We start from the raw sequence: 26,329 nt of genomic DNA, 5'->3' as shown, positions 1-26,329 counted from the left end.
TCCAGGTAATTTATATACAAGAAAAGCAATGGTCCTAATACTGACCCGCTGGGGGACCCAAATGCATAATTCTCTCCAGTCAGAAAAAACATCCGTTCATTACTACTCTCTGCTCCGTCCATTAGCCAATTGCGTACCCAAGTTACCAATGTCCCTTTAATATCATGTGCTTCTATTTGCCAAATAAGTCTGTTATGTGGTACTATATCAAAAGTTTCATCTGAAATGCTGTCTGTCTCTTTTACAAGCAAGTCATATCAACAAATGGAAGGAAATAGCATGGAACGCAGCAATTTAATCTGGCTTCAGTTGTCACACACTGTTAGAGTTCATCATTTAAAGTGGCCTGGTTAATTTCACACTTGAATGCAGGAGACTGAATAACTTCCATCAGAGAACAGGATTAAGCGCAGCTCAGGAGTCACCATGAATACATTAGCTTTAGACAGATTTATTCTATAATTTCCTATCAGCTCATTTACCAAATGTGATGAGTGAGGGAAGGCGTAGAATTGACATACGAGCAGAAAACAGAGCAGGCCTACTACTTAAAACAATCACTAAAGTAGTAGTACTCGGTAAAATAATGGGACTAAAAGGTGGACAAGTCCGCTGGACCTGATGGCTTAGATCCAAGGGTCTTAAAAGAAGTGGCTGCAGAGATAGTGGATGCATTGGTTGTAATCTACCAAAATTCCCTGGATTCTGAAGAGGTCCCAGCGGATTGGAAAACCGCAAATGTAACGACCCTATTTAAAAAAGGAGACAGACTGAAAGCAGGAAACTATGGGCCCAAGTTTCGGCTGGAGTTGCTCCTATTTTTTTGGAACAACTAGTTTAGTTTGCAGTATCTTAGAAATCGCAATTCTTGGCATTTAGTTTGCTCCAGTTCTAGTGAGTTAGTTTAGTTTCGTTTTCGTTCAGTTTTTTTCCCCAAAAGAGGGCGTTACCATCCACTTATGCCTGTTTTGTAAGGTTAGGCAGCGAAAAGTTACTCCAAGCTAACTTAGAACGGAGTAAGTGTCGACTTTTGTACACTCAAAAAAACTTTGCATATACTTTAGAAATTAGGCGCAGGTAGCTAGAGATAGTGGGGGGGGGGGGGGGGGGGGAGAGGGAAGTTAGGGGATTTTCCAAAGCATTAAACACTTCACTTTTAAAAATAAAGAACCATCAATAATAAATGATAAATACATTTTTTTTTAAAATCAATAAATCAATAAATAAATTAAAAGTTCCTTCCTCACCTACTGCAGCATACTTAGTCATTGTGTAAAATGCTGATACTATTTGAGATACATCGACATCAAAGGGTTAAGTTCTGGCAGGGCTGCTAATCCAAGAACAAAGGGTCCTGCCTTCTGAAAAGAGTGCTCGGTCGATATGTCATATGCATGCTCAAAGTAATTAAGTTTATGTACTGGAGTATATTATATAGACTGCCAACATTATTTCCTTAGCACTGCAAACAAAGTGGCTTAAATCTCCCTGTGTACATGCTCCATACTGCCGTGTTGCCATGGGAACTGTTCAGGGAGCGCGGGAAGGCAGCGGCCGGCCTGTGTGGCAGGCCACTCGGCCCGGGATAGGGGCTGCGAACATCGCGTCATCCCTTCGGCCAGGAATAGGGTCGCCCAGAGACAGGACGCGCTGGGAGGGCCAGGAGCTACTGCGCACGCAAGCAACTGCCGGCACACTTTTCGGCGCAGGGCTATAGCTCTGCACCCCCATGCTGCGCCGAATCCAAAGCAGGCCTGATCATGGTGGAGAATACGGAGGTAAATATTAGGCACGCTTTTCGTTCTAGAAAGGCGGCGGACCTCTCGGAGGTGCACTGTTCTACGGGTCAGTTGAAACTGGGCCCTATAGACCAGTTAGCCTAACATCTGTCGTTGGGAAAATGCTGGAGTCCATTATTAAGGAAACAGTAGTAGGACATTTGGAAAAGCATAATTCAGTCAAGCAGAGTCAGCATGGTTTTATGAAAGGGAAGTCATGTTTGACAAATTTGCTAGAGTTCTTTGCGGGTGTAACGAGCAGGGTGGATTAGGGGGAACCAGCGGTATATTTGGATTTCCAGAAGGCATTCGATAAGGTGCCACATAAAAGGTTACTGCACAAGATGAAAGTTCACAGGGTTGGGGGTAATATATTAGCATGGATAGAGGATTGGCTAACGAACAGAAAACAGAGTCGGGATAAATGGATCATTTTCCAGTTGGCAAACAGTAACTGATGGGGTGCCACGGGGATCGGTGCTGGGTCCTCAACTATTTATAATCTATATTAATGATTTGGATGAAGGGACGGAGTGTAATATAGCCAAGTTTGCTGATGATACAAAGATGGATGTGAAAGCAAGTTGTGAGGAGGACACAAAAAATCTGCAAAGGGATATAGACAGGCTAAGTGAGTGGGCAAACATTTCACAGATGGAGTATAATGTGGGAAAGGGTGAGGTCCACTTTTGCAGATAAAATAAAAAAGCAAATTATTGCTTAAATGGAGAAAAATTACAAAATGCTGCAGTACAGAGGGACCTGGGAGTCTTTGTGCATGAAACACAAAACGTTAGTATGCAGGTACAGCAAGTAATCAGGAAGGCAAATAGAATGTTGGCCTTTATTGCAAGAGGGATGGAATATAAAAGCAGAGAAGTCCTGCAGATAACTATACAGGGTACTGGTGAGGTCACACTGCGTACAGTTTGGTCTCCTTATTTAAGGAAGGATATACTTGCATTGGAGGCAGTTCAGAAAAGGTTCACTAGGTTGATTCCTGAGGTGAAGGGTTTGACTTATGAAGAAAGGTTGAGTAAGTTGGACCTATACTCATTGGAGTTTAGATGAATGAGAGGTGTTCTTATTGAAACACACAAGATAATGAGGAGGCTCGACAAGGTAGATACAGAGAGGATGTTTCCATTCATGGGGGAATCTAGAACTAGGGGGCACAGTTTCAGAATAAGAGGTCACCCATTTAAAATCGAGTTGAAGGGAATTTCTTCTCTGAGGGTTGTAAATCTGTGTAATTCTCTGCCCCACAGAACTGTGGAGGTTGGGTCATTGAAAATATTTAAGGCGGAGATAGATTTTTGAGCGATAAGGGAGTGAAGGGTTATGGGGAGTGGGCAAAGAAGTGCAGCTGAGCCTATGATTAGACCAGCCATGATCTTATTGAATGGTGGATCAGGCTCGAGTGGCCAAATGGTCTGCTCCTATTTCTTATGTTTTTATGTTCTTACTGGCTTTATGGAAGTCTAGGAAATATTAGACTACCCTGCATACAATTAAGAATGTTTTCCTGTGGGGAGGAATAAAAAAAAACACTCTTCAAAAGGGACAATACCCTAGGTCCAAAAGCAAGAGATTGGTCTTCTCTGCAGCCTAAATGGTGGCACATATTCCCTCACTGGTTAAATGCAAAATATTGTAGTATGGTTTGGCAGGTTGCAGATTTTAGTTTATATAAAATCACTAGGTCTTAATATATGTATTTTTATGTCTGGAGGATACTCTGAATACCGACAAGGAATTCAGTTTATTTAGACTATTGCAACTGGCTATCATGCTTCTGATCAAGTTCTGGTAATACATGTGGGAACCTGATAAGGGAAAGATTTAACCAAGTGATACGACAAAACAAGAAGAACTAAACAGTGCACATCAATGAATTATGGAGTCATAAGTCACTTCCAATACTGCAATCAATTTCAGATCATAAAAATAAATCAATCAGCTCTACTGTCAAAGCAATATATTCATTATAGTATACAGGTATAAAGATGAGACCTTATTGCTCAAAATGTTTCACAGTAATTGCGACAGCATAAGTACCACATAATTTATGTCTGCATGTACCCAAGTACATCAACATTAGCCAATAGCCAGTAGCAATAGCCATTGTTAATGAACTCTTGAAACATGTTCCATATTCTACCAGCTCTGAGGGCCAAGTCACAAGCCAGTAATGAGAAGAGTATTCAGCAATGATTTAGGGAACCATTCTGTTTCATGTTAACTCACATCAGCTTTTATCCTTAATTTTTGATGTGTCTTTCATTTTGGATCCCAGTCACAGTGACTGAAATCTTTGTTGCGACAAACTCAAAATTATATGAATATGTACAATTTGTGCCACAAGCACATTCCAAGCATAAAAAGTGATGCATTTTTGAATTATCTACAGTTGCATTTGAAAAAATAACTGCAACCAATGAAGCACATTGTAAAACACAGCCTACTCCAAGCTGAATTACTAAACATATTCAGTCGCAGCATCAATTAGTGATAATTAAATAGACTGATGAATCCAACAATGCTTTCAGCTCTTCTATGCAAGATCTACACATTTTTTGCTTCTTTATGTCAGCATGTGGAGGGGTGGTGCTGAGCTTTAGCGCACTAAAACTAAGTGCCTGAGTGGTGCGGCAATGCAGGCTTAATCTTCCACTTCGCCCAGTTCCTGATCTAAGCTGCACAGAGTCTAGACTTGTTTGGGCAACATGACATGTCCTAGTGACTGGTCAATAAGAGGTATTCACAGAAGTCTGACAGCACACCAGCCACCTGTTTTTTTGACAATAAATGTCACAAATCAAGATGGACTGAAGAATGGGAATTACTTGCTTATCTTAAGAATTACACTGGGGCTAAAATTCTGGCCTCGCCGGGTCTGTACGAAGTGCGGACGGACCCGGTGTGGCCTCGCAAAAGCCGGTTTTCTGGGGTGTGATGTGCATGCGCCGAAAACCAGCTTTTCCGATCTGACAAGATTTATCTTGACAGATCCACCGCATCCCCAGGAGGACATTCGTGCAGGAGAATTGGTCTATTTGCCCAACTCATGCCCAGCCAATGTCCTTCAATCTCTTATGCCTGGTGAGCAGACGCATAGCCTATTTTTTTTTTTTTAAAGTGTAAGAGTTTTAAAACATATAAAAATTAAATTTAACACATTTTTATGTTAAAAACCCTGTCTATTAAGGCAAGTTTATTTTAAACCATATTAAAACACATCAAAAAATGTACATTTTTTTTCTAAAATAATTAACTTTAATTTCAATTAATTTTAAATATGTGAGGTGTTTTATTTATTTATGTATTTCTTGTTTTAGGGGTTTATTCTCACAAAAATAGAGTTCCCATTATTATCAATGAGAATACTGCAGAGTGATTGGTGGTCCAGGCCCATGTGACTCCAGCTTTTCACATATACGGGGAAGTCTTCTCCCTGTATGCTACACAGCAAATCTAGGCCTCCGACCAGAATCGAAGGCACTTCCGAGATCACCGTGTATTTTTGCAAAAAAAATTCGGGTTGGAGGCGTTCATCCAAAGAAAGCCTCCGACCGAAAATTTAGCTCCATTAAAATAGTTTTTAAAATGGTAACTACATGCATGCTTAATCTCATCAATTCTCCTGGCTTCAGATGGAACACTCACATTTCCTCCATTTCTCTTTTATGCCACACACTTGTCCTTCAACACTTCACTTTCTATAAAGCCCAAGTTTACCCAAGATGGCTGCTACATCTGAGGAGACCCTTCTAATTTATTAAATTCCGAGATAAGTTGTAAGAAAAACTGGCAATCGGTTAGGTGATCCAATACTCATCTCCAGCCTCTCTCTCCATTGCAACCTCTCTTATCTTTCTCCATTTTATTGATATTTCCAAAGGTCAGCGCTTATCTGAATTTTCTTTTGTTCTCTCCAAGATCTAAAAATACACAATCCTACACCATTTCTCTTCTCTACACAAATGAAATCAATTGCATTTTCTTATTTATTCTTTTCCCAGGTCTCAAACCAATGCTCTTTTTTATAGTTTTAATTTTCTCGGAACATTTTTAACTTGCGATCACGGCAAAGAGGCAGTTTCCATAAGCAGGTCAAGTCTCAAACTGCATTCTTGTGAGTATTGTGATAATGACAGCATGCTACAGGACCAACAATGACCTTTCAGCAACAGGGTATTGCACTAGAGACATGTGAGATGCACACCATGCTCTACTTGAAAAGGCGGTAAATACTACACTGTTGAATTAGTCAGTTTAAAGCTAATAGACATATTCACAAAATGATGCTGTATCATTCTGCTTCAGTGTAAGAAACTATTGGTACAATGCTTGACCTGGACAATCTATACATTTTTCAAGTCGGAAGAGTTCAAATTCTTTTCAGTGGCTTTCAAATGAGTCTTTGCTTGATGTTACAAAAAGATTGATCTCGTATAGTGTGTTATCTACCTCACGAGGCAAATAGGCTCTTTATTTGTGCCCGTCTTTACCTTCATATTAAAGCAGGCTTATTTGATGATCAAACACATTCATCAGTGGTCAGGCAATTGAGATAGTAACCATTTCTAATACTTCAGCAGATAAAAACAGTGGTTTCAGGACTTTTGAGTATTCATTTGCCTGACACTTGACTTTTAGAAGAAAGCTCCCTTGATGATTTGTCTGCAGACTTGCATGCATCTTCACTTGTTAGCATTTCCTATGTCCAAGTAGTATGATTTGCAATGTTAAAATGAGGCATAATTTACAAATCAAATAACCTACAAGCAACTTAGACAGCTGGATTTATGTTTTCATTTTGAAGTTTAATAGGAAAGACAGTTTCTGTCTAACTATTTCTAAAAGACATTTAACCTCTATATCTCACTGGTCATACAAGCAGTCTCCCAGTCACACTCCTTATTCCCCTCAATTATCTCTTCCTACTTCAGGCCGTTAAAAGTTAAACTTGATCTCACTATATTTTATTTTTCCTTTTTTTTTTTACACTTCTCAACTTTGCTCTATGGGCTTTGGCTTCTCAATAAAAAAACAACAGTTCTGAACCTTCCTTTCCCGATTCAGAATTTAGCAAATTCAATCAAACCTTTATGTATGGTAAATATTAACATACATAAGGCATCTTTACCCAAGTTTAGATGAATGATCTTGGAGGCATTGGCTCAGTCTGTTTTTTGCAGGCCACCCACAAATGTTAGAACTTGCTCGTAGTTCAAATGAGCTCTTTTAAAATAGCTTTCTCTGCAACACTTCTGTATTTTATATGCGCGCATATGTACTTTATCTTGTGGTGGGGAGGGGATGAGTAGGGGGTGGGGGAGATCTGATAGGTCTTTTAGAAAAATCTAGCTCAGTGATTATATGTAATTTCACTGGTAATGATTCACAAAATTCCAGCACGACATGAAGACTAAATCAACTTCATATATTTAAAAACATGTGAATTTTTATTTTACAGTTTGGCATCAAATTGCAGACTAGTTGCAGTTCCTCAATAATCTTTCAGGGCTTTATCTTAAAAAAAATACTTCATATATTTATTGCTGAGTTTTGGTCAGAACTACTGAAGCAACCTGATCAAATTTATACCACCCTCAAAAACTACACCTTGATGCTTATTTTGAACTAGTTTGAAGAGGCATTGAATCATTTTCATTATAGAGAGGTCATGCTCAAATTATCAATTTTGCATTATTGAGGCATGCACATTTAAACAAATGGAAAAAGGTTTCCAAAATGTATTCATGAAGATGATGCTCCACTTTTAAGTGGAGTAGGTCAGGCAGTAGGGCCAAATTTGAGTAACATTCATTCAACCTTTCATCCTTCTGAGGTACATAAAATTATTACTATGTTTTAGAATATGGGAAGAAGATAAGGTACTGCAGACACTGGGCATGGCATAACAATATTGGAGCTTCTCTTGGTTGTTCAGCAATAGAAATGAGAATCAGTGTCACATTCAACCAGTATTTGCTGCACAATGGCTGATCAATGTCTGCAAATAATCTCTCTCCCTTGAGGATGAGCAAGTTATGTTTAAATACAAGGCTACAATGCTTGTAACCTGTGTGATCACATACAATATTTAAGAGCACACTGCAGTGTTAAAAATGACTAATTTGGTGTTGCTTTATAAAAAGCAAAGTGTCTGGTATATTTACTAAACTTTCAGCCCAATGGGCAATGAGCAATTGATCAAAAAGCAGAATTAGTGTTGACCAAGATTGGTGTTGCACAAATTGGAAAATCTAAACAGCTTAAAATAAATGAATGGATTCTGGGTAACTAGATTTTACCTAGATTTATACAATTCTATCTGCAATTATAAATGAGATGAACGAAAAAAGCAACTAGCAACCAATAGCATTTAATGGCACTAACTGATGTTCCATACATTTTTAAAATTCATTCATGGGATGCGGGCATCGCTGGCAAGGTCAGCCTTTATTGGCCATCTCTAATTCCTGAGAAGATGGTGGTGAGCCGTCTTCTTGAACCGCTGCAGTCCATGTAGCGAAGGTGCTCCCACAGTGCTGTTAGGGAGGGAGTTCCAGGATTTTGACCTAGCGACGGTGAAAGAACGACGATATATTTCCAAGTCAGGATGGTGTGAGACTTGGAAGAGAACTTGCAGGTGGTGGTATTCCAATGTGCCTTCTGCCATTGTCCTTCGAAGCGGTAGAGGTCGTGGGTTTGTGAAGTGCTGTTGAAGAAGCCTTGACGAGTTGCTGTAGTGCATCTTGTAGATGGTACACACTGCAGCCAATGCACCGGTGGTGAAGGGAGTGAATGTTTAAGGTAGTGGATGGGGTGCCAATCAAACAGGCTGCTTTGTCCTGGATGGTGTCAAGCTTCTTGAATGTTGTTGGAGCTGCACTCATCCAGCAAGTGGAGAGTATTCCATCACATTCCTGATTTGTGCCTTATAGATGGTGGAAAGGCTTTGGGGAGTCACGTGGCGAGTCATCCAGCCACTGACCTGCTCTGATAGCCACAGTATTTATGAGGCTGGTCCAATTACGTTCCTGGTCAATGGTGACCCCTAGGATGTTGATGGTGGGGGATTCAGCGATGGTAATGCCGTTGAATGTAAAGGGGAAGTGGTTAGACTTGCTTGTTGGAAATTGTCATTGCCTGGCACTTGTGTGGCACAAATGTTACTTGCCACTCATCAGCCAAAACCTAAATGTCATCCAGATTCTGCTGCATGGAGGCATGGACCGATTCATTATCTGAAGAGTTGCAAGTGGAATTGAACACTATGCAGTCAGCAGCGAACATCCCGATTTCTGACCTTATGATGGAGGGAAGGTTATTGATGATTGCCGCTTGATAGCAAGGTCGAAGACGCCTTCCATCACTTTGCTAATGATTGAGAGTAGACTGATGGGGCGATAATTGGCTGGAATGGATTTGTCCTGCTTTTTGTGGAGGACATACCTGGGCAATTTTCCACTTTGTTGGATAGATGCCAGTGTTGCTGTACTGGAACAGCTTGGCTACAGGCACGCCTAGTTCTGAAGTACAAACCAATAATAAAAAATTGCGTTCTTTTAACTCTCATTTTGTCACATGCCACTAATTCTTTCAGTTTTCCACTGCTGTCGTCTTCTCTTTTCATATACCCCTCACTTTTTCACCTTGTTATCGGATTGTCTTCAACCCTTTTTGTCACTGTCTCCACATTTATAAGGTTTTCTCCGTAACTCATCTCCTCCCTTTTCTGTACGCATCCCATTATCTACGTATGCTTCGCTCTCATGTCACTTCTTCAATTTTTAGATTTTAACTTAAAAAAAAAGGCTTGGGCAAGGAGTGGCAACATTGCAGCGGGTAGAAAAATACAAGGTCCTGGATAATCATGGACATGAGATGTGGAGCCAGAGTGCTCCTAAAATTGTGTGAGGAAGGGAATACAGCTGAAGTAGTTGGGATAGGCCTCAATGAGGGAGAGAAGGAGAGAAGAAGAAAAACTGAAGCATTTGGAGTGTGTATTAGAAGGAATGGAGCAGAAACCAAAATGCAGTCCAAACGTGGGGGTGCATAGCAGAGACCAGGCAGAGTAGATAAAATTCCTATGGTGGAGGACTAAGGGAGAGGGGGAATGGGGAATGATCTAATTGATCAATGGTTACTGGACCAATGTTGGAAGCAAACTAGACTAACATTTATACCGTGCCTTTCTCGACCTCAGGACTTACAGCAAATTAAGTACTTTTGAAATACACTGATGCAATGTAGGATATGCAACAGCCAATTTGTACACAGCAAGGTCCCACAAACATATTTTGAGATAAATGACCAGATTTACTTTAGTGACGTCGGTCGAGGAATAAATATTGGCCAGGACACGGGCAAGAGCTCCCTCGCTCTTCGAAATAATCCCACAGGACTTTTTGCTTCCACCCGAGAGATTTAACATCTCATCTGAAAGACACCAACTCCGACAGTGCAGCACTCCAACCTAGATATTATGCTCAAGTCTCTGGACTTGAACCCACAACTTTATGACTCAGACGAGTGTGCTACCAATTGAACCACACCGGTGTGTTTGGAATGTAGTATCACTTGGTTAGCACGTAGCCATCAGTAATGTTAAAAGTTCACTACAGAATTATAGTAACGAAATATCCCATTGAGAGACACAACATTTAATGAGATAAACAGATTACATACTTGGGAATAAGGGAAAGCTGTCCAATACTTGAATGGTGCCACACTGCATGTGCCAAGGCCAGAACATAGCTGCAGTACATCTCGCAGTAAGATTGGTGGCAAGCTGTGAAATCAAAGAGCTGGAATGGATATCCAACCCATTCTGTATCCGAGGTCAGCGTAGCACTGTTGATAACACTCACAATACGATCATTCAGTACTATCCAATAGGGTTCCTTCAAGTACAAAATGAACAAAAATTATTTTGTGGAAATAAAATATTAGAAAGCATTTTCAAATCCTCTATTTCAAAGTTGGGAACAAAAGCACACTTTCAACTTATTTGCTGCACTGCGAGCAGTTGCCTGCATTTTGCATAACTAATTTAAATATCAGATGTAGCACAGCGGGACATTAATGATTTCACTAAACTGAAGGATTGTGACTGAATTTGCTCAACAAATCCTACTGCCATACGATGATGAGATTTTCAGCTGATTGTTGATAGCAGTCACCTAAATCCATGAAACCACTGCTATTGGAACTCATCTAGTAGAAACGGATGTTACAGACTGAAATCCTAAGCAATCTTTCACCTTACACAATGGGCCATATTTTGCGGCCCCTAAGGGAACGAGGTGCGTACGCACCCATAAGGGCCGTCATGTTCCAGGCATGCGCTAAAACCTAGAACTTCCCTTCTTTTATTGGTTGGGCCAGCCCACGTGATCCCAGGGTCACTTGAGAACCGCGTGCGCCCGAGGTACGTATGCCTCTACCTGTGCATACCCAAAGAGGCCCAGGCCAGCGAATCTCCATACCTCCTGGACCATCAGGTATGCGAGCATTTTATTTGCGATCGGAGGCATTCCCCCAAGGGAAGCCTCCGTCTGCAAATTCAGGGACAATAAGTTGTCTTCCAGTATCAGAATTGCTGTGGTCCAGTGTGCTGCTGCACCAATATACCAGCCTAGCTTTTCAAATAGCTTACCTGTTTTACCAGTGTAAAATAGGCAACCAGGACAGAAAATAGGCTGGCATTCTATTTTGCCAGATATCTTCCCACTATAGCCCCATCTCATTGTTCATAGTCATAACCTGTGGCCGGGGAAGTACGCATCCATTTTTGGATGAGCATATGCAAATGAAGCTGTAATAACACGTTGACATCATACTCTCCATCTTCTGTCAATTGCACTTCACGTGCTAGTTCATGTTCTTGCCTGTATTAAGTAGGCATCCAAGGTTTCTAGATGTTTTAGAAGAGGAAGTGAATTGAAAACAATCCAGCAGTTATAGTTGTAGGATATAGAGTGAACCCACATGACCCTACATGCGCCCTTACCCAATGCCACTACCTATGGCAACAGAAACGTATTCCACTCTCAATTTTGCAACCAGTACAACCAGATCATGAAGCCCCCATTTATGGCATGTAATAAAAGCACCTTTCCAAGAACAATGCTAGTACATGCAACGCTTCCTCCTTATTTGCTGCCAAACCCCTTGTACTCAGCCACCCACCCAATTGTGCTCCTCTCCAACTCTCTAACTCCCCAGGCTGGATGTCTTGGAGCTGATGTTTCTGTGTGTAGGAATTATTTACAAGGAAATGCCACACAGCATTTTATTGTTTTATTAGTTTTCTCCCACCTAGATCAAGGGAATTCATACACATACAGGTTGGTGACTACCTAATTTGTATTTTATTAACCATATAATACTGCAGACAATTGAATTTACCCAGATATGACCTAGCTTCAGGTGCTGCTGAGGAGTTTACTCATCTAGCGTCAGCCACAGAACTGCTGTATTTTCTGCCAAGATTAACTTGGAATGTGACATCATTTTTCACAACAGGGTTTTTCCAATGGGGAAAAGTAACCTCTAAAGCTAGTTTTCAGGTAAAGGCTCCATTTTGGAAGCTCTTCTCACCTCCAAATGAATTATGGCAGCCAGCATGAGGGAAAAAACAGCAATAGAAATGGGACCAAAAATCCATGGGCTGTTGATTCTGGCACAAGTGGGGAGGATCCATCCACAGATGAGCTCTGGTGCTGACCCCAAAGCATGTGGGGTCAGGGAGCAAAATGCAGGGCAGGCATCTGCATTACTAGAGATGCATCTTGGATGACTGCTAGTGGGATAGGCTGCAAAATGCTGACCTCCCCTTCCCCAGGGGCAAAAGATGTTTGCAGTGACCCATTGGTCTCCCCCTCCCCCCCATTATAAGGGGGCTGAAAAATAATGGCCAAATAATGCCCAAGCAAACCTTATATCCACCGATCGAAAAGGCAGTATTCCTGCTGTTACTCAGCAAGCAGCCTTTTGTTCTTCCCTTTCTCTCCTCCCCCGCCCCCACGCCAGACCAAGAGCAGGGAAACTCCTGGCCTAGAAGTACCCCCCCCCAGCCATTCCTCCTCTTATGGCAATGTCCTTCCTTGGGATAAGTAGGGGCTTGGCCCACCCAAAAAAAAATTGAAGGAGGAATGATTATGGTGAGAAAGAAAGAGAGAAGACAGGATGAGGAGAATTTATTTGATTTTAAATTCTACGCACTGTAGTAATATAGTGTTATCTAAATAAAGTTACTCTGGACATTGCTGTGCATCACTATAATATTAAAGTTCATTTTAATGCAGTGTGTGTAAGCAGAAAGCTTTAAAAATTGGTAAACTCTGGAAATCTATTTCCCTGGACTTGCTGGCAATCGAAGCGTTAAATATTTCAGATTTTAGGCTTTAAATTCCTGTCAGTATTTGGCTTAATGAAATCATAGACCCTATAAAATGTAAAATAATAAAATGCAGCTTTCTAATACATAACTGTTCTGGATCTTCTGTACAACATAGTTGCCAAAACTGTAAGTCACAGGAAGGCCTTAGGAAACACTCACAGCAGTTGCTGTGGGTTTTTTTTTTAGTACATTAACATTGGAAAGTAACTCAGGCTAGAGCAGCTGCTGAGTGGAATTTTCCAAGCATGGTTCTTAGATTTTTTTTTAAATACTAAAGTAGCTCAGTATTTAAATGAATTTTGAATTTCTGTGATTTGCTATTTAGGAAAACTAGTTACCTTGAGGTGGAAAGAAGGATTCCCTCTATTCTCCACTTAACACTTTTTCCTTAAGTTAGTTCTTTTTCAATGCTAATTTAGCACTGCAACTGGGTATTGTCAGGGATGGTAGCCTTTGTTGTGTCTGGTGCACTCAATAGTTTCTTGAGATCACATGGAGTGAATCGCATTGGCTGAAGATTGTCATCTGTGATGGTGGGGACCTCAGGAGGAGGCCGAGAAAAATCAACCACTTGGCACTTCTGGCTGAAGATAACAATAAGCCATTGGCAGCACTATCATGATGTCACTGGAAAGCCAATGGGTTTTCAAAGAAAAGACAGACAAGACTGTGGAGACTTGATGGAAAATAACTTTTCCCATTGAAAAGTTAGAAGAATCCTCAAAGTTTTATTTGGCTTATAAATTAACCCGTAATTCACAATGAATGTGAATTCTAACTCTGCAATACAAAGGCTTATTGGCTTCATCAATTATTAGTCTGGACTCAGAATGGATATAAAACTTCGAGACTTACAGGTAATGCAGTTATTACAAGTCCAATTGCATTCATCCAGGCAGTAATATTCTCTCTCGGAACCAATGGTTGACTGGAAGAAAAAAAATACTACAGATGCAAATGATAAAAACACAATGCCCTATTTTTACAAATTAGTCGTAGAAGATTTTTCTGACACAACATTAACAAGTACCACCCAAAGAACCATGAATTCTCAAGGGACTGTGTTAGAAACCCACGACAAATTTCACAAAATTAAAGTTTCAAACAAAGATCCATTTCTATATTGTGAAACATGTTCAACATTACACTACAAAAATGTAGAATTTATAAATCATCCACCCACCCCCACAAAACTTCATCAAAATAGACAAAAAAAAACATGCAACTTCTTTTGCATCGGAGGGTGGGGATGGGAATAAAGCAGGGATACAATGAATTGTTAAATCTGCTGTAATGGTTACACTTGGGTGAATCTGTGTTTGCGATCTTTACAGCTGATAGCACTCATGGATACACTATAGCAGTAAAGAAAATTATACAATCTCAAACTTTCACACTTTGCAAAGTACACTTCAAAGGATGAGCTGACTTTTGATTCTCATTACCTGCATCACAGTCAACTGAGGATGGCTCAGGAAGCCTCAATTGGTATGCGCACATCATAGAATTCACTCAATCACATTTTAGCAAAATATTTTCCGCTTGCATTATGCAAAATATGATTATTTACATATTAAAGCTAAACCGTTCCTTCCAATCCATTCTTGGCTAAGCTGAGTAAAGTTAATTTCCAAATGAAGTTACCTCTTCAGTACAACATTAAGAAGTGCATTTCCTACTTCCTTTCCTGGTACAGACAATGCCATAAGTTCCACACAGGTTACATGAAGGGCATGTGCTGCTGGGTTGGGAAATTCATTGAATCTCCAGTCACAGTTTGGAAATGGACCTGGTGATTTTCCTGCCATTGGTGAAGTACTGATTAAGGGAAATATTACTGAACATGCAAGTGAATAAAGCTTTCCACAAGCACAGACAAAATAAAATGTAGATTAAGCAGAGTCCTACTGTACTAAATACATGATTAAAACAGATAATTCTGACATACAAAACAAGTACACAATATTTAAAATAATTCTGCTAATATAACTAATATTTATAAATAAAAAGTAGTAAGTGATTCCTTGGGCTGATAAATGGCAAGTAACATTCACGCCACACAAGTGCCAGACAATGACCATATTGAACAAGACAGCGTCTAACTACCTCCCCATGACATTCAACAGGATTATAATCACCATTGATCAGAAACTTAACTGGACCAGCCACATAAATACTGTGGCTACAACAGTACAACAGGGTCAGTGGCTGGTATTCTGCCTGGATGAGTGCAGCTCCAAGAACACTCGAAGCTTGAAACCATCCAGGACAAAGCAGCCCATCCACCACTTTAAACATTCACTCCCTCCACCTCCAGCGCACTGTATCTGCAGTCATCTACACAATGCAGTGCAGGAACTCGTCAAGGCTTCTTCAACAGCACTTCCCAAACCCATGACCTCTACCACCTAGAAGGACAAGGGCAGCAGGCATATGGAGAACACCATCACCTCCAAGTCAAACACCATCCTGATCTGGAAATATATCACTGTTCCTTCATCACTGCTGGGTCACAATCCTGGAACTCCCTCCCTAATAGCACTGTGGGAGTACTTTTACCACATGGACAGCAGCAGTTCAATACCACCACCACCTTCTCAAAGGCAATTAGGGATAGGCAATAAATGCTGGCCTTGCCAGCGACACCCACATCACATAAACAATTTAAAAACAATTCCTTGGTCCCTGCTCAATCTTAATTATTGCCAACAGTGGACCTCAAACCTCAGCAAAATAAACCAAAGAAGAATTATATTTTCATTCCCATTAATGAAGCCATGTCTTAATCTGCAAACATGATTATATCACTCGGAGCTGAAAAGATGGAGAATGGTTACTGGAACACCTTAGATACTACACAATCACTAATTACAAATAAAATGATACGCAATCAGTTGGAACTATCAATGCCAGTTTTAAAGTTTCTTGTATGCTTTCTCTACACTTGGACACTTCTCTTCAAAAGTTCTGGAAGTAGCAATGAAATACTTCACATCAGTAGTAACAATGAAAGTTTCATGTGGCAATCATAAAAATCCTTTCAATCTCGAAGAAATCTCAAGATTACATTTTTAAAACAAATGTTCAATCTGATGTTTCCTGTATAAGCAATATTCTTCTTGTGATTCATATAGCCTTGCATAAAATTACATTAACTACATTAGGTTTTTTGTGGTAATCACTTGTTGCACATGACAAACTAGCTAGCAGAGGAAGGATATTCTCCACTAATCGACCGATCAACTTGCAGTAGTACGTGTCGTCAGGAACCCATGGATTGTCTTCTCGTGCGTTCATGGCAGATTTCAGATAGGTTTCACTTAAACACCAGCCCTGCGGTCTGTTATCTTTTAGAGAGCCAATGACTGCATGAACAAGTTTGCGTTTAAGATTTGTGCGATCTCGTAGATGTCTCTCATAGTAATGAAGAGTGTTGTACAGGTAGGTCACAGGCCGGTCTATATTGAAAGCAAAAAAACATATTCTTCAGTTGACTGAAAAATTGTCTGTTATGCTACATTTTAATTAGCTTTAAGTAAAAATAAAACAGGCACATTTTTCAAAGTAATAATGCAAATTCCCCCCACGATTAGGAATGAAATGATGCACAAATACCAACAGTGAACTCCTTGGCCGATCATCCATCAAGCATGTTAAAAGACTTGTTACGTGCAGAGACTCGAGAAGCTGGGGTTGTACTCCTTAGCGCAGAGAAAGTTAAGAGGAGATTTGATAGAGGTGTTCAAAATCATGAGGGGTTTTGATAGAGTAAATAGGGAGAAATAGTTTCCAGTGACAGAAGAGTTGGTAAACAGAGGACACAGATTCAAGGTAATTGGCAAAAGAACAGAGGAAAAATATTTTTACACAGCCAGTTATGACGATCTGGAATGCACACACAGCCTGAAAGGGTGGTGGAAGCAGATTCAACAACAACTTTCAAAAAAGTCCCAATCTTTACTTCGCTCTCTAACATTTTTAAAAAGTGTGGATAGAAGCAGCTTCTCATTTCCTGGTTTCCTGTCTGCAAGAATTCTTCAATGGGATTGGCTGCTTAGACAGCTTGTTGACGTCACTGCAGCATTGCCATAGGAATCCCCTATTCACAGCGCCGCAATCAATTGAACGGCGAAAAAGGCAAACTTCTTGCCTTTGCGAGAGCTCTGTGGGAAGCTTACTTCGGGCCAAGTGCGAGCACCTTTATTTCGCCGCTGACCCCAAATTATAGACCAATATTAGTTCACAGGTCACACAAAGAAAAAGAAACAAGACTTGAAATGGATTAGCTAGAAAAGCTTAATTACACAAAGTTAAAATTTATCTACTTGGTTTATAACTTTTATTTATATAGCACCTTTAACCTAGTAAAACATCCCAAGGCGCTTCACAGTTAATGCACAAATAAAAGACTGATCTACTAAATATTCTGAAATACATAAAAACCTACCATGAAACTTATACAGGCCTCCTAGGTGGTCAAGAAGAGTTTCCAAAGATTTTGAAACTGGGAGTAGTTCTAAAAATCTATGGATTACAATATCAAACACTGGCAAAAATCGTAGGCAGACATTTCCAAAATAAATGGGGAGATACTGAGGTTGAATCTGCACGGGTGGATTCACCTGTTCAGCCAGGCCCTCAAAATACAGCTTTTCAGGATATTTCTGAAAGAGACAAACAGCAAATAAGATGAGAGAGCCTTCAGGTGACAGATGTCAAAATGGAATTTCTATTTCTACACAAGTATCTTGTATACATTTAAAGTCCATCATTTTAAGCACTAATTTGCAGCACAATGTTATTTTCAAGAGCAACAGCTTATGTGAAAAGCCACGGCACAGAATGTAGCTTGCAGCCTGCTATACCTTGCTTCTCGTGCCAAATCTAATGACTACCTCATATCTGTTGATAAAAAAAAACAAGAATTCCATTTTTAAGGTTGGTTGGCTGGGTGTCACTTTCTAGAAAGCTCAGTAATCGGCACTAGTCACAACAAACCACACAGTGGAAATTACAATTCTGGTGTCATAGATTACACCACAAAGCAGCTTCTCAGTGACCCTTATTTCAGGTACATGCCTAACAGCCATCCTGAATCTCTCAACGGGTCGGAAATAGCAACAAAATAAAAACATGATGTTAATTGTAGCAGCACCTTCTGACCTGTTTATCACAGGCTTCTTAAAACATTTAATTCTAGCTCAACTCAGTACAGTAAGAGATGTAATTGTATTGTAAGGATTTTCAAAGATTCTATACCTGCTTATCTTTTTCAAGGTGGAAAGACTAACTTTCAGAAATGCAAGTTAAAATTAAATTAAGTATGTCAAGGCACACAAAGCAGTATTTTTTTTCCATGAACAACCCCCGAAAGATTAAGGGAGAGAAATTGGGTAGCGCCCCATTTGGGCGCTAAGTTTTAAAAGTTTGAAAAATTAGCATCAGGCACAAATGTTTTCAAACTTAAAAAAAAAAATTGGCATTTGCGCTCCAGGAAGGGGGTGGAGCATTAAATCAAGTGCTCCAATTCGTTCCTGGAACGCAATCGGCAGCAAGCGGGGTGGTGAATGGTGCAGCGCTAAACACTGGGCCATATAGCGCTGCCGCCTTGGAAGGCTCCTACCTCCCTTAAAAGGGAAGTGCCATCGCTGTAGGCTCTGCAAAGGAGAAAAAAAAATTTACTTTCTCCACGACAGCAGCTGCGATCTCGCCCGATCAGCCCGGCACTCAAGTAGAGTGACGGGCTGATCGCGGGCAGGAACCTGTGAAAAAGCCTTCAAGAGAAAGCGAAGGTAAGGTATTTTCCTTGGCCATCTCGTCTTTAAGCATCGTCCCGGAAGCGGCCGGCTGCCCAATTTCGCCCCCAAGTCTTTCATATTAATAATTTCAATACACATTAGCTGCTGCTCAAATGCATTACTACTCTCTTGCAAAGCATAAGGTCATGTAGAAATGAAAGTCACTAATTAAATCACATTCAAGGAAATCCAGACAAATTAACCTTCAGTAGCTTAGAACAGGATTGATAATTGTTACTAGTAATCGTGACTTGAGTGTAATCAATTATAACTATGTTCGTCACGACAGTAGGATTGACAGGTATTCAGTAAAATTCAAATATAATGGATTATGGCAATGTTCAAAGCATTAGTAAAAGTCCAATCTCAATGTTTTGCACATATTATCTGCAGAATAAATTAGTACAAATCCAATTGTAACTAAACCAGACATCCGCTGCAATGCAAATAATTATCATAATTAAATACATGCATTAAAAGTGCGCATTACCATGTGTATTTATTATATATTAAAAACATTTAAAGAATCCACAGAAGATCACTTTCCAGAGTAGAAACTAAATTGTAACTGACGAAACAAACATATTTATAATCTTTTACATAAACTGCATGCTCCAACATTAAAGCTGAAGCTTGGCAACACTGGAACTGTGCAATTCCACTGCATAGTTTGGATAGATTTTATGAATTTTCCATCTGGCATGGAGCTCTGTGTGTTGGGAGCACATATCAGGAATTCAGACAGAGGCTAGCTAGTGCAGGGTTTAACATTCATTAAAAATTTCCTTTTTGCCCAAGCTCCTGATGGACACTCGGTATTTGAATCTCTACCAAGAGTGTTGTAAAATTACTCTAAGGAGCAATCTATTTGTGAAAAGCTGAAAATATGGAAATTCAAATTGTATAAATTTATAACTCTTTTCCTTTGTGTAAATAAAAAGTACAAATGGGATTTTTAAACTTAGAAGTGTAGCTCACATATTCTATGATTAACACATGTACCTATATAAAACCTCACAGTTTCTACAGACATTAATATGTTTTGAAGGACAGTTTAAGAACCTATTAATATATAGGCACTCATTGTTGGCTCATAATTTATTACAAAAAAAGTTGTGAAAAGTGCATCTATATAGGATATAGGAATGTCACCTGTACAATCCACAATGATCCTTCTTAACTTCTTGAACTTTAACCTATTCGAGAAAGAAGGGTATCTGCCTGGGAATTGCCTGGCTACCCACTGAAGAGTGAGATAACGCCCTTATTATATATCAAGAGGAACCTGGCCATTTTCCATGAGAAAAATCAGATTTATATTATAGAAAATGGATTAAAAAAAACTACAAAACAAACCAGAATCCAAGCCAACCTGTATAAAATCAGCACTGCAAAGCACAGTACAAATATTGCATTAAAATGATATCCCTCATCTTCATACTTCCTGCCAAATATCCCAGAAAGCAGGGAGAGGGGAGGGGGGGGGGGGGGAAAGATGGACCAAGTAACATCTCAGATTAGTTCTGCTATAATCGTTGACCCCAAAATTCAGATATAATGGATCCTTATAACAAGGTTCAAAGCATTAGTGAAAGTCTTATTTCATGTAATGTCATATTTTTCTGCAGAGAATATAAGTACAAATGCTAATGTGACCAAACCAGACATTAGCAGCAATATATATATAGACACACAATGTACACATCCAATGTATAAAAACTGGGGAGAATTGAGGTTCTGTCCTGAACAAAAACTTAGAATGAAGTTTCTTCCACCTAATGGAGACTGTTGACATGTCAGCCTTGCACCCTGAAAGTTTTTCTCATGCCTCTCCAAACTTGACTCAAGAGCTGTACCTTGATTGCAGTATAAAACACCAGCCTCTTCAGTATCATATGCTGAAGGACTGGATTTGCCCAATGGGTACACAGCTGGTTCCCTTGATTGCCACCTAGGCAGGACCAACATCAGCAGCAATACATATTGACAAAATTATTTTGTGTAAACCTCAGACAGTAATCTTAAAAATATTTTGCGATCATGATCGATGGCTACCTCGTATCTGGCTATGGCACTACTCTCCAACAACTAGTTATATCTTTCTATGTAGAGTAAAAAAAAAAAAGAGTAGGGTCTTCAATTGAATTAACTGATCAAATGCTGATGGATGCCAAGCATGAATTGGATCAAACTGCTGACTACATGAAGTGCATTAGTTCAACCCAAGAGTTTTCTCTTGGGGCTTTTGTGTTTTGCTACTTATACCACTTCCCACGCTGTTGAACATCTTGTAAGCTTTGGCCACAAAATGTAGCTTGTTGTAGGATAAAGCTCTCAAATTCCAGTAGATACAATGGGTCCCTACTATCTTTTAATGAATCTCTGATGAGAAATAAATCTTGCACTTAACAAGTAGTTTTATTATTATTATTACTATTGGTGGTGGGATGGGAAAAGGGAGAGGAAAAACTAAATGCCGCGTCAGTCAGTCATTAAACCTCTGGCGCTCACTTTATACTGGTTGCAAATGAGAATGTAACTTAAATACCATATCAGATATCTAGAATCACTGAACTGAGCCATAGTGGATGCTTATTATTTGTACCACTTTTTAAATCTGATTCTGGTAATGTCATAAAATTACATTAATTTTCCTTACTTGAAATAAGGTTCGAGACCAAATGATGAAGTGCTCCACTTATGACAACTTCTCAAACTTGGAGCCATCATTACCTGAGCAACTGTATCTGCAGTTGGTATGATGCAGACAACGAATGCTTCTTGTAAGTGCTAAAATATTAATATAGTTCATGATGGCTGCTATGAAGTTTACTCCACAGGCTATGTAGAGATCACTTTCAAGGAACAACAAATTGCTCGAATATCATCAGAGAGAAATGGAAAAGCTGAGATAAAATGTACATTAAAAAAACCATTAAATTAAAATGGGTTGAGAAAGTTAAAAGATACAGGAAGCCCTATATCTTATTTCAGTATCTAATTTAATTGGAATGAAGGAAGAAAAGGGACATTACTTGTGCTTGAATTGTATTACAATTGGACCAGTACAGGATTACGTGTTAAATGCATCAGCATCAGACCTGAAACAGAGATCCTAAATTTAAATCCTGTATTAAATATAACTAGGTTTTCAAATTCTTGGACTAAATTACACACCCCAAGGTGAAGTTCAATTTTGGGGTTAAACTCATAAAACCTGGATAGATTAGCGTGGGCATTGAGGTGTTCTATTGAAATAATTTCAACTCTTTGTGCCAAAATGCATCATCAGCATAGAGTCACAGAAAATGCAGCTAATAATGCACATCAACTATTTTTAGAATTATACTTTGTGAAGATAGTTGAAAGCATCATGATTTACTTATTTAATTTGGTCCTTTCCAAATTGCTTTGTTGAACAAATTGATTAAACTTAAATTTTTCTGATTACAATGACCGTTTTATTTTTGACTAGAAAAGCACATAAGGTTGCAGCCAATTGTTTTGACCCAATTTGTGGAAAAATTAAAACCCGAAAATCTGAAAAAAAAAAGACTTGCCTTTCACAACTTACAAAAGTGCTTTACAGCCGATCAATTACTTTTGAAGTGTAGTCACTGTTCTAATGTAGGATACACGGGAGCCAAGGTGTGCACTGAAGATGCACATATAACCACTGCAATTCAATCCTTGATGTTCCAACTTCCATTCTATTATTCAATTATACTCCCTTCCTCCTCCTCCTCCTGAGGTGGTCATGGAACCCGTGCATCAAATCAGTGCTACACACTGACTGACATCTTCACACTCCCGCCCGCGTCATCGCCCTCACCAAGATGGCGACCAACGCCAGCCGTGCTGGAAGTTGGAGGAAGTGAGGCGGCCGCCAATTTTTCTCCAAACCGGCTTTAACTGCCGTCACCAAGGTGCCAAATTCAGCAGCCAGTGAGTTTTCTTCATTACGTGGTCAAATATGCATTTGTTGCCCTTGGTTTGCTCTATTTCAATAATTTGCCCCATCACTTCTGTTCTGTGTCATGGTATAGATAGTCTAGTGGTTTATATCAACTATTTTCATATAAAATATTTTAGGATTCTTAGCCGGTGAATGAATGCACACATATCTATATAATATATACATCTCTATATATTTATATATCAATAAATACCCAAAAGCCAAACCAAAAAGGGGGCTCAATGGGATCTTACCGGGGAAAAAATAAATCAAGATTGTAATCACGTTAATGAGAAATGATTCATCTCGGAGGGGGATTTTAACTAGGAGCAGGTTTTGGACAGGCCGGGGATGAGGCAACATCAATTTCTCACCCCAACTATTTTAACTCTTGGGTCTCAATTAAATCCTGCTGGTCAGTCTCAAACTGGCAGAAAAAGAGGCAACTGGTCAGTGGCCAACTGGTTAAAATTGCATGGCCCTCACTGGCTGGAAGACAACTGGTGGGGTGAGGGTATTGGCAGGGTCCTGTGGTGGGAAGAGTGGAAGCTTGGGGTAGCAGAAGTCGAGGCTTTCCTTATGGTGTCTCAAAGAGCATTCGTGCTCATCCTGTGGCCTCTTCAAAGCAGCATTGACTGTGTGGAGCACCATGATGGGTGCCCACTCAGACTGCAGTTAAAAGATTATCAGGCTCCATCCTATTCATGTAATATTTGATGTATGAGGCTCCTGCCTGATCTGGTGGGTACCGAATCTGCCACAATACTCAGTGACATTACAATCCCCATGGGGCTGGAACAGCAGAGAGAATTAACCAGCTCCTTTTTAACTGCCCCATGCCCAGTTCCAAGCAACAGGGGAAATTAAAATTCCCTCCCACACCCCCCCAGCTCATCTTTTGTTGGCTGCTCTTTCTTTCAGTGCTATCGACTAAACATTACTCCTATTTTTCAGTTTACTCTTCGTTTTAAACAGATAAATATTTTTAGTAATCAATTCCACAAAATACAATCCAACACAGCTAGCCTCGACTAGAAGTAAATCATAAAAAAAGATGGCTGAATAGAAGTTTAATTCTAATTCATTTCCGTGATTTCCATTTAATACTTCGCACTGGAGCAAGACTATACATGCCCTAAATCATAAGCACAATGGCCCAGAATTTGCAGTCGGAGGCTTCCCGCAGTGGATGCCTCCCACCACAAAAATTTCTACAAAAGTACTTGGTGGTCCCGGACGTTCAGAGACTTGTGGCCCTGGGGCTCTACGCCAAGGGCTTTGTAGAGGCACACGTATCCCAAGAGCGTATGGGCATCACTGGGATCACGTGGGCCAGCCTAACCTATCAGAGCAGGGGAATACCCATTCATACTTATGGTGATTCTGTATATACAGAAAACATTTTGAAAAAAGTTTGGTATTTTTAGATGCACAGTGTGAGTCTAAGTCAGCATGGATTTATGAAAGGGAAATCATGCTCGACAAATCTTCTAGAATTTTTTTGAGGATGTAACTAGTAGGGTCCAAGTTTCGGCCTCAGTTGCTCTTGATTTTTTGGAGCAACTGGTGTAGAACGGAGTATCTTAGAAATTCAAATTCTTGGCATTTAGTTTGCTCCAGTTCTAGTCAGGTAGAACAGTTTCACTTTGGAACAGAATTTCTTTTTCAAAAGGGGGCGTGTCCGGCCACTTCCGCCTGTTTTCAAAGTTTTGGCAGTGAAAACTTACTCCAAACTAACTTAGAATGAAGTAAGTGAAGATTTTTGTACGCTCGAAAAAACCATGTCTACACATTAGAAAATCAGGCGTAAGTTACAAATCAGGGGGGGGGGGCGAGATTTAAAGAGAAGTTTACAAACATTAAACACTTCAGTTTTACAAATAAAGAGCCATCATCAATAATAAATGATAAAAACATCAATAAATCAACCAATAAATCAATCAAAAAAAATAAGAAATAATTTTTTAAAAAATCAATAAATAAAACATTTTCTACTTACTGACTGCAGCACCGGGAGCCGCCCCCCCCAGTGTGTCTCTATCTCTCTGTCTGTCTGTGTGTCTCTCACTCTCTGTCAGTGTCTGTGTTTCTGACAGCGAGAGGAGGGATGGGGGCGGGGAAGGGAGGAGAAGGGGGGGGGGCGGAGAAGGGGGGGGCGGGGAAGGGAGGAGGAGAAGGGGGGGGGGGGAAGTGAGGAGGAGAAAGGGGGGGGGGAGGAGGAGAAGGGGAGGGGGGGGAAGGGAGGAGGAGAAGGGGGGGGGAAGGGAGGAGAAGGGGGGGTAAGGGAGGAGGAGAAGGGGGGGGGGAAGGGAGGAGGAGGAGGAGAAGGGGGAGGGAGGCTGAACGGGCCTTCGGGCAGGGCCTGTCCCCAACACCAGATTTACAGGTAGGTGGCGTTGGGTCGTGTCGGGGCCGGGGCCAGAAGCGCGGGTCCGGTCGGCGGGAGCGCGGGTCGGGTCGGGGGTGGGGGGGGCGCGATCGGGAGCACGGGTCGGATCGGGGGGGGGGGGGGGGGGGAGAGGAGGGAGGTCGGGTTGGATAGGTTAGGTGAGTGGGCAAATGCATGGCAGATGAAGTATAATGTGGATAAATGTGAGGTTATCCACTTTGGTGGTAAAAACAGAGAGACAGACTATTATCTGAATGGTGACAGATTAGGAAAAGGGCAGGTGCAAAGAGACCTGGGTGTCATGGTACATCAGTCATTGAAGGTTGGCATGCAGGTGCAGCAGGCGGTTAAGAAAGCAAATGGCATGTTGGTCTTCATAGCAAGGGGATTTAAGTACAGGGGCAGGGAGGTGTTGCTACAGTTGTACAGGGCATTGGTGAGGCCACACCTGGAGTATTGTGTACAGTTTTGGTCTCCTAACCTGAGCAAGGACATTCTTGCTATTGAGGGAGTGCAGCGAAGGTTCACCAGACTGATTCCCGGGATGGCGGGACTGACCTATCAAGAAAGACTGGATCAACTGGGCTTGTATTCACTGGAGTTCAGAAGAATGAGAGGGGACCTCATAGAAACATTTAAAATTCTGACAGGGTTAGACAGGTTAGATGCAGGAAGAATGTTCCCAATGTTGGGGAAGTCCAGAACCAGAGGTCACAGCCTAAGGATAAGGGGTAAGCCATTTAGGACCGAGATGCGGAGGAACTTCTTCACCCAGAGAGTGGTGAACCTGTGGAATTCTCTACCACAGAAAGTTGTTGAGGCCAATTCACTAAATATATTCAAAAAGGAGTTAGATGAGGTCCTTACTACTAGGGGGATCAAGGGGTATGGTGAGAAAGCAGGAATGGGGTACTGAAGTTGAATGTTCAGCCATGAACTCATTGAATGGCGGTGCAGGCTAGAAGGGCCGAATGGTCTACTCCTGCACCTATT

General features: G+C 40.6%; 1 protein-coding gene across 5 annotated transcripts in view; it reads right to left on the bottom strand.

Annotated features, from left to right (window-relative positions):
* The window catches only part of med23 (mediator complex subunit 23), a 94,786-nt gene that overhangs the window by 12,796 nt on the left and 55,661 nt on the right, over nucleotides 1-26,329 (bottom strand). For all 5 annotated transcript variants that reach the window (XM_070885245.1, XM_070885246.1, XM_070885247.1 and 2 more), the window contains 5 exons: nucleotides 17,642-17,858; nucleotides 16,416-16,652; nucleotides 14,839-15,004; nucleotides 14,050-14,122; nucleotides 10,479-10,693 (listed from right to left, as the gene is read on the bottom strand). In XM_070885245.1, the coding sequence (XP_070741346.1) occupies nucleotides 10,479-10,693; nucleotides 14,050-14,122; nucleotides 14,839-15,004; nucleotides 16,416-16,652; nucleotides 17,642-17,858 (908 nt within the window). The remainder of the gene's footprint in view (nucleotides 1-10,478; nucleotides 10,694-14,049; nucleotides 14,123-14,838; nucleotides 15,005-16,415; nucleotides 16,653-17,641; nucleotides 17,859-26,329) is intronic.

The sequence above is a fragment of the Pristiophorus japonicus genome, chromosome 7, assembly GCF_044704955.1.
Source record: "Pristiophorus japonicus isolate sPriJap1 chromosome 7, sPriJap1.hap1, whole genome shotgun sequence".
NCBI classification, from domain to species: domain Eukaryota; kingdom Metazoa; phylum Chordata; class Chondrichthyes; family Pristiophoridae; genus Pristiophorus; species Pristiophorus japonicus.
Note: the sequence above shows the minus strand (reverse complement) of the source record. Positions and strands in the feature narration are given on the sequence as shown.